This window comes from Pyxicephalus adspersus, chromosome 10, assembly GCF_032062135.1.
Source record: "Pyxicephalus adspersus chromosome 10, UCB_Pads_2.0, whole genome shotgun sequence".
Classification (NCBI taxonomy): Eukaryota; Metazoa; Chordata; class Amphibia; order Anura; family Pyxicephalidae; genus Pyxicephalus; species Pyxicephalus adspersus.
The window spans coordinates 16,834,012-16,843,576 of NC_092867.1; the positions used below are offsets into that span (position 1 = coordinate 16,834,012).

General features: G+C 40.4%; 1 protein-coding gene across 1 annotated transcript; it reads right to left on the reverse strand.

Moving 5' to 3' along the window:
* Positions 1 to 5,953: 5,953 nt before the first annotated feature.
* Positions 5,954 to 9,115, reverse strand: HMX3 (H6 family homeobox 3). Its single transcript, XM_072423872.1, has 2 exons — positions 8,606 to 9,115; positions 5,954 to 7,705 (listed from the first exon to the last, which is right to left on the reverse strand). Exons 1-2 carry the CDS (start codon positions 8,904 to 8,906, stop codon positions 7,086 to 7,088), a joined length of 921 nt encoding a protein of 306 aa, XP_072279973.1. The 5' UTR covers positions 8,907 to 9,115; the 3' UTR covers positions 5,954 to 7,085.
* Positions 9,116 to 9,565: the final 450 nt, after the last annotated feature.

Genomic DNA, 9,565 nt, shown 5'->3' on the forward strand with positions numbered 1-9,565 from the left:
TGCAGTGGCCACCAGTTTAAACAGAGGGTTACATATCTCCAATGGGACAATAAAAACTTGATGGAGGGTCTAACCCTTCGCCTCTAAAAAAAAGAAAGTTTTCCTAGTGATACATTCTAACTGTAGGCTATAAGCAGTAGGAGCCCCTAAAAAGGTGATCCCTCAGGAGATATGAAGAACCCATGATGGACATTGTAGGTCAGTCTCAATCCACAGCTGTACATAAGGATTTGTTGGACTAACCTTTTTCTAAAATGGTATTTAATGGTGTGTTAGATCAGGGCAGGTGTTCTAATAGACCCCCTCCCCACAGTGGAATATTTAAAGCTGAAACATTTAATGCTTGATGGGAAGGTCACATAGGATGAGTTATGGGAGGTGGGGGTGCATAATATTACAGGGAACATTGAACTAAGTGCTGTATGGGAGGGGGGCGATTGTGGAAATCCAGCAAACATAACACAGATGAATATGTCCCCCCCTGTTTCTGAATGGTGACCCTAATTCACACAGCCTCCTCCTAGCCTGCAGTGCTGTTTGTTAAAACTTGTTAATCTAATAACAGCCATGAAAAGCTCATTTGGCTGCTGGGGAACACACCAAGGTCACTATAAGTGACAGCAAAGCATGGAACAATTCATTTGAAACAATATTTTACAGACATTTGACGATCAATATGGACCGGAGCATTATGCTGCAGCAATCTGTTAATGTTTCTTAATGGGCTGCTCATTCGCTTCGTACACTCTGCCCAGTCAATAGACTAAAGTGATTATTTGCTGCGACACTCCGGCTTGATAGTTGGCTGGTTGGGGGGAGCTGAGCATATGCAAAGGGGCTGTGAGGGTCATGACTATCCCCTGCCATCCTCAGAAGAATTTAGGACATTGTTGAGTCAATGGAAAGGATTCAACCATACAGAAACATAAAACATGACATATAAAAATCACCTTTCTTATTACATGTATGTGTATGGAAGGGAGAGGGGGATCTTCTTGTTTTTCCAAAATGATCACCATATTCTTGCTGAGATTAGCTCTAACCATGGAGGGACAGTAATTTGTCTGTGTGTGTATACATATAAAGAATTTTCCAAATTACCATCTAGTTTGCCTTTTTCAATCTTTATCAACAGAAAATAGAAGGTGAAAAAAGACACAAAAAGAAAGGACATGATATGCAAAATGTGTAACCTTCAGGGGGTGGACATACCTGGGCATAACATAATTAACATATCTATCTATCTATTTATCTATCTATACATACATCCATTATTATCTATCTCTTTTTATAATTTCTTTCTATCTATTTATATTTTTATATATTTCTATCAGTTCATCCATTAATTATCTCTCCCTTTATATCATGCATATCATCTATCTCTCTCTCTCTCTCTCTCTCTCTATCTATATATATATATATATATATACGTTCATCCATTAATTATTTCTCTCTCTCTCTCTTTCTCTCTCTCTCTCTCTCTCTTTCTCTCTCTCTCTCTCTATATGAAGTAAAAAACTATATATATATATATATATATATATATATATATATATAGTTTTTAGCCCTACACTTAGTTAAGCCCTACACAATCAATATGTGTATCTATCTACCATCTATATGTAGAGGACCTCATGTGACTTCATGCCCCCATAGGGCATGGACATTATCAAATAATAATTCTCCCCTATAGAATGGTCCATCAACTGTAACACCAAGCTTGCCCATTCCAGTGGAAGTACTGGGACATGCAGAAAGAAAGTATCCCCCCTCCTAGCCCCATATCCCCGCTTGGTATGGTCCATGCTGCCACTGACCTGTCCAGGTGAGGGTGAGCCCAAGCAGTGCAGGCGGGTGAGGCTGGTTGAGGGTTGGCAGAGCAGCTTGTTGGCAGCAGTATGCGGTCTCCTGGCCGAGTAGAGAGCACAAAGTGCTTGTCTGGAAATTTATACATTTCTGCCGTGTTTGCTATACAAAGACGCTGAGTATTTACTATCAAATAAAAGAAATACATGTGTGTTGTTAATACAAACAGGCAAGCGAGATCTGCTCAGCTTGATTCAAAACACTGGACACAGGCTCAGGCTACATCTCTTTAATTGGAAACAAACGCACAGATTGACAATCCAACTTGAAGAATCATCTCAAGTGGCCGAGGACTTTTAATAATTGGGAGGGGAAACAGAACCGATTTACAGGATTGCCGGATCAAAGAGGCCGAAAGTAAGAGAGCCAGGTGCCCAGCAATACAGGCGGATGAAATGGGCGCCCTACATTGTGCCAAGGCTGCCACCTGAATGTCAGGGTCATTATCACTTCACTGACCATGCTGACCTACCTTTCATAGCAAAGCTACAACATTTTGCTGCTTTTCCTGGTTTTCTCTGAATTTTCTGGGCACCATGGCGCCACCTCATTCTTTGCACTCTGGCACCATGGCACCATCGAATCACTGCCTTCCTGGCACTATTTTACAATTTCTCTCTGTATATAGTAGTCCTGAGCTTCTGCTCTTATCACCTTATGGTACTCTGACCTTTGACTTTGGACCCCATACCCTCATCACGATCTGTGCCACCCAAGCCCTCTGCGTTTTGTGGCACTTCCTGTGCCAAAGTGCACTTACCATGACGCACAAAGATAAGTGGCACTCAACATAATGACTGAGGTGGTGAGCTTGGTACATGACACCCACCATACCTGCTTATTATAATTAGTAAGGTGGGCTTTATTAGAGAATGTAGTGTGGTTACATGTACCAAGAATGGAGCCTGGACCTTGTGCCACATCCTGTGCCATCTTCTGATTGCGCCATCACTGGTGGCAATGCAGAATCTGGAGAAGGATGACCAGGTGGGGTATGGAGGGGGCAGCTCCTCCATCTACACCCAAATTCAGGCATGGAATGAGGGTGAAGAGTCCTTATAGTTACATTTCTCTAGAAGAGGGCAGCTGTCAGTTGTAATACACAGGAGCACTCTGCGCCCGGGACACAAAGATCTGTATGCTGTACTTCGCTTTGTCCCCTTTAATAGTTTAATTTGCTTATTCAGGGGGCTGTGTGTTTATTTACCTCGGAAATTTCACAGGTGGGATAATCTGGCCTCCTGATTTCAGCCTTTTATCTGGAAATAATTACAAAAATCCTTTTTTTAGAATTGTATCATGAATATCCCTCATCCCTGACTACCTTCCAATCTGCACTATTGCATGAAAAGCACGATTTTAAATTTAATCATGACACTCCACCACCTAATTGCAGAGTCATTAATATAGAAAAGCTTTTAATGTACAGCATAGTGCAGCCAGGATAGAAGAGAATTCCATGTCAAATCTGCACCCCACCCTTCTCCAATACATTGCTTTATTCCCAGAACATTGTTTCTTTATTCATTGTAATCTGAATCCAGGTTCATTGCTCCCCGATAAATGGGATTCTGGATCCCAGCACATTGCCCCCCTATAAATGGGATTCTCTGTCCCCAGTACAGTGCTCCACTATATATGGGGGTTCTGGATGCCAGTACATTGACCCCTTAATAATAGTTTCCTATCCCCCATACATTGCTACCTAATAAATGAGATTTCCTCCCCTATAAATTGGATTCTGGATCCCAGTACATTGCTCCCTTATAAATTGGATTTTCTGTTCTCTGTAAATTGCTCCCCAATAAATGATAATTATGGATATCTGTACCAATTAGGATTCTGGATCTCAATACACTGCTCCCCAATAAATTAGAATTGTATCCCAATACTTTTCTCCCTTTTAAATAATATATTTACAAATGTTCCACCATCGCTCAGGTGGACCTGGAAAAAACCTTAACATCCCCAAATATTCATTTCTAACCTTTTTCTCATAATCTAAGCTTAAATATATAGGTACAAAAGAAAGGCAATCAGGGCTATGTTGGCACCTTCCTGGCACAGAGCAGCGCCTGGGCACATCTGCCATGACTACAGGAACACAAATTGTTACACTGTGCAACCACAATCCCTGTTTTTTTATCTGAAAGATAAAATCTGACTCCTGCATCCATCACTTCCAATATCCTTGCTTTTTTCCTAGTAAATATTTCCCTATTTGTGGCACTTTGTGTAAATTCTTTTTTGTACACTCAAGTGTAACTCGCAGCATACAGGGACACCTGTACGAATAAAAGATATTTGTAGATAAAGGTGCAATTCGGTTGATCTATAAATGGAGTTGGGTTTATTTTATTGTTCAATATTCAGTTCTGGAACCGGTTTGAAGCAATAAACCGACTTGTATCTCTTCCAACCAGTAAACGTGTTAGCGCTGCGTTGAAGTAAGCAGAATGTATAGGAAGAGACACAAAGGCACAGCTTGTACCTCATCCACCATCCTCACTTCTACTAGTGAAGACTGGCTGAGTCAAGAAGACACCAACCCCAAATAAAGAAGTTATTTTCTTCTGATGTGGTAACATAGGAATCTCTCGGTTCCATCTGACGCTTGTTTGGGATTGAAACAATTTAATGAGCTCTCTCTGACTTCTACAAAAGTTGCTATTGCAAACAAACGGACGCATCCCAGTGTTGTCAGCACACACACAAGCAACATAGTTTGACTCGAAATGTTTATTTTCCATTTAGGTCACATGCCAAGGTTTTCATTTCAAACTCACTGCAAATAAACTTGAGCATTTTTTTTATTTTCTTTACAAAAGATTGAAGGTTATTTTCAAAACATTTAACCAGAACACACACACTCCAATTATTTCAAAGAGTTTTCTATCAAACACAATTGATGGCATTTTTGTAGCCACCGCAAGCGCCCATGCGTGCCAGGAACAGCAGCGGGGTGGATGCGTTCAGTGTTTGGACACAACCTAAAAACAGACTCTGGTATTTCCCAGAACTGCTGGGAGTAATAAGACAAGGATTGTAGACAAGTGCACACACACACGTACACATTTTATATGTATACAATAAACAAAATGTTAGAAAGAAAGAGAAAAAATAGCATAGCTTCCCCATTTTTTGGCTTGTTGCGTTTTAAGAAAATTGTGAAAATAATCATAATAATTTAAAAACATATGATGTAGCAACCGCGTTTATTAACTAAAAAAATAAGTGTGTACCTATTAAAGTGAGTGATATACAGGAAAGCTTTTCATTTTATCTCAGTGACGCTTTCCAGTGCACTTTTAACGCACTTCAAAAGCTCACCTCTCCCCTCCACAGTAAACCAAACCGTTAGGTGTTTTAAAATGAATTTAAAATATTTTAAAAAATCGAACTGTATAAAGTTTCTATATATATATATATATATATATATATATATATACACACATATTTTATATATGTCTTTATATCTTATATATCTTTTTTGGATACAATTGGTAAATTACCCGGCACGCCTGTTACGCCGTGGGATTTCCAAATTCATTTCCAATGGCTTATATATTTTTATGTCTTCAATTTAGAAATGCACAGCCATTGAACTCCACGCCTCGTCTCAATAAATTAGGAATATTACATGGAGTGAGCACTGATAGACTTGTCTGAGGTGGCTCGGGATTGGGGAGCTAAAAAATCTTTAGATAACCACTAAAAAACTCGACAAACTGTGAAATGATTACATCTATAGTAATTATTAAAATTGTCACAATAACGACTCTAAATATTCTCAATAAAAATAATTGTAATAACATTATAAAATAAATCATTTTATTAAAAAATAAATTCATTCCCTGATCTATATTAGTTTTGGTTAGTTTACTTTACCACGTATTCCAATTTAATTATATAAAAGTGTAATTTAAAATAAACTTACATTTAAAAAGGCTAAATTAAAAAAACGAGGGGCTCATACGTCTCATACACCTTAGACGTCAGACACCTGCTGCAGAATGTGTTTGGAGAGCCCTGATCATTGCGCATAACACGAAGCCCCATGCAAAATAATTACCAGAGACTGAAGGGATAAGGAAAGTGTATTTTTTTATTTAATTTTCACAACAAACATTAATTTTTACAAATATATTTTATTTAAAAAGAAAAACAAAAAAACGTTGCCGTTTAGTTCCAGATACAGGAGGGGAGATGGTGCCCTGCGCTCTGCCATGTCTTGGGAAAGCAGAATAGCACTGAAAGCCCCAACTCCCACCGTGTATACATACTGTACATTTACAAAATAAATTACATCAGTGATTGTCCCTTTAGTACAAAGCCCAGCTTCAGTCATCAAGAAATAGGACACCCTCTTGTTTAAGCCCCTTTCATTTTTTGCATTTTACATTGTGTTTTTTGTTTTGTCATTATTATAATTAGTTTTCGGTGGTGTCACGATCTAATATTTATTTTTTTTCTTCATTGATAATAAAAAAACAGATAACCGGGGGGCTAACAATTTGCCTTTTCCTATTGCACAATCCAAGAAATATATTACAACACAAGTTATTTTCAAATAAAATAATTCAAACAAAAATGAAATGTACAGTTTGCTTTTCAAGTCAAAATGTTTGGGGGAAAAGGGGGAGAGGGTATGGGAATAAAATATAACCGTGAACCTGTGGAGTATAGACTTTATAATAAATAAGTCAGTGTTAAAAAATAATAATATTAATAATAATAATTAAACACATGAAACAGGAGTTACAAAATTGAGCAAAACATTTTCTGTTTTTTTAACAAATGATGCAATTTTTGTTAATGTTTTTTCTTTTTTTTTAGAAAACAAAAATATTACAGTATTGAAGTTTGACATGTTTAGGTTGATGCCTGTCATTGGATTCAACTCTTTGTATTTTTTTATTTTTATTTTGGCAAATTGAACAGTAAATAAACCTAATATTTGCCCTTTTTTGAGAAAAATGAAAAATAATAGGGGGAGTGACAAATACCTGCGCGTTTTGATCACTTAGAAGGTGTTATTTAGACCTGTATTGTGAAGTCTTTTATTATTACCACTGCTCTGGCGTGGCCCCTGAGGGCCCAGTTTTCTTCAAGTCCTGCAGCTTTAGGTGTTTGGTGGATTGTCCTGTCCACCTAACCAAGGTGGCTTCTCCTGAGACGAGTCCATCCCTACCTTGGTGTTTAAAAGAGTCCTCCAACCCTCACACTGGCCTGAGTAAGGGCACTGAAGTGACTACTGGGTGAGAGTAATAGACAGGATGGGGAAATGTCAGGAGGGGCTGGCTGACTGGCACGTTGGCCCCAGAGCTGGCACTCTCTGTGCTGGAGGAGTTCTCGTGGTATAAGATGGGCACTCTGACGATTCTCTGGGCAGCAGCGTGGCTCAGGTTGGCAGCCTCCAGTTCTGCTGCCAGCTGCCTTTTCCATTTGTTCCTGCGGTTCTGGAACCAGATCTTCACTTGGGTCTCAGTCAGGTGTAGGGAGGCCGCCAGCCCTGCCCTTTCGGAGCTGCTCAGATACCTCTTCATATCAAAGGTGGACTCCAGCTGGAAGACTTGGCTCCTGGAGAACACCGTCCGGGTCTTCTTCTTCCTACAGGGCTTCTTGTCTGAAGGGTCATCCAGCTTCTTCCAGTCCTCACCGCTCTCGTCCTTTTTGGACTCCTCAGGTTCACTCTCCTCCAGGATGATTTCCTCTGGGCTCTTGGAGTCACTCTCTTTGGGGTCCAGATCCTGCTTGAGGCTGTGGAGGGGTTCTGGAGAATCTCTTTCACCCCCAGAGACCGGTGAAGAGGGACCCAGCAGAAGGCTTTTTTCAGGAACTAAGGAAGACAAACAACAATAAGTCATTAGTCACTGTCACCATAACATGATCACTGTCATCATTACACTCAATGAGAACATGCTTCTTATATAAAACGCTCTAATTACCCAAACTGGACCTTTACATACACCAGATCACCGCCTTTGTATACTGCCCTGCGCTTTTAATAAAAGCATACGCGCTTTGATTCCTAAAAGGGAAACTTTGCTAATTGCTTCATTATTTTTTATTAATTTCTACGGTGCTGTACTTTTATATAATAATTCGTATTAATTCCTACCTATCACAGATTCGATTTGATTCACAGGATAAATGGATTTGCGTCCTTGAATATTTTTTTTACAACTTGAGATAAGGAAGATCTGCTCAACAAATGTCATTTATATATATGATCTCCCTATTCACAAAACGGCTCTATTTCCGTTCCCTATTTACCTAATTATCTCTCTTTTCATCCATCAAACTATTCATTTAGCAGCAGCCGAATAAAGCGTCATGAAGCTGTGGGCTCCCTATTAATTCACCTGTCCATTAGTACATTACCGCCTGTCTATTCATCCCAGTCAGCGCTAATTGAAGTGTCTTTTCTACAGCAAAAAGTATTCTTACAAATGAAAGCTTCCCCACCTGGCCTGTTATTGGTCAGAACCGCATTAAACATTCAAAAAATAATGAATTGGCGTGCACTTTCAATTTTTGTCGTTGCATTTCTTGCGTTAAAAATATAACTACGCACCAATTTGCGCACTACTAAAATGTGCTAATTCTTACATATTATGTTGGAACTGTAAGTCCCAGGACTGCTACATAAGGGGTATTAAAAGTAGGAATTACAAAATATATTTCTATATGACTTCTGCTCTTGTGGTCCTACATTAAACTTCATAGTAGTTCGTACCTTCTGTCCTGGGTGTGTGTCCTCCATGAGTCAGGGTGTAGGAGTACCACCAAGCTGGGGACCTCTCCAGGTAATGCGCAGGTAAGGCGAACCTCTGGGCAGGTATCTCCAGCCTAGGGAAGGACAGGTCAGTCAGAGGCGACAGGGCGAATGCTGCTCCATCCAAGGTCCCTTTGATTGGGGTGAAGAGAGCTTTTGGTGGCCTGGCTGCTCTTGAAGGCTCACAGGTCAGGAGGCTCTTGATGGAGAAGGGGGACTCCTTGGCTGGGGTGGTGCTGCTCTCTTGTCCAGTTTCAGGCATGGCTGATAACAGCTGGAACCATCAACCAGAAAAAGTCAAAGATGGGGGAGCCTTGTTTTTTTTGTTGGTCCAGGAGGCACCTCCAAAATCCAGAGCTTGGAGAGGTGCTGGGCTGAGGCAGTTAACTCAGACTAGAGGATCACAAGCCACATTGGGAAGGCCAGGGGACATCAGGCTGAAGTGACCAACTTACACAGCCATCCAGGGAGTCAGAGTCAGCGAACTGAGGAGGAGGATGACAGCAACTGGGAACAGGAGAGGGGAGGAAGAGCCAAAGAGAGGAGGAGGGAGGCAAGCAGGAGGATCAGAGGAGGGATCAGAGGAGGACTCAGCAGGACACAAAAAACTCCCTCACTCTGCTACAACTCGCCTCTTATTGCCTTTATATAGTCCAATTAGGCAGCAAATGAGGACAGGGCTATTAACCCCCCAAAAAAGGAGAAAGCGCCACTAGACGCACAGCAAGGCAAATGACACAATGCTGGAAAAGTTGGGGCTTCTGTGTTCTGTACAAGCAAATAGACAATGTGCATTCTCCAGGCTGCTGATCTGTCTCTGGAGGTGGGCAAGGAAATGTTGTCACAGTGTCATCTGCCTACCCACCCAGGCGTCACAATTCTGCTACAACGTTTAATTATCACCTAAATAAAATCAAACGT

Bases quoted from the DNA above. Each gene is read 5' to 3' on its own strand.
- HMX3 (XM_072423872.1), bottom strand. From the start codon at position 8,906: ATGCCTGAAACTGGACAAGAGAGCAGCACCACCCCAGCCAAGGAGTCC. The intron at 7,706-8,605 runs GTACGAACTACT...TGTCTTCCTTAG, and splicing joins ACACACACCCAGGACAGAAG to TTCCTGAAAAAAGCCTTCTG.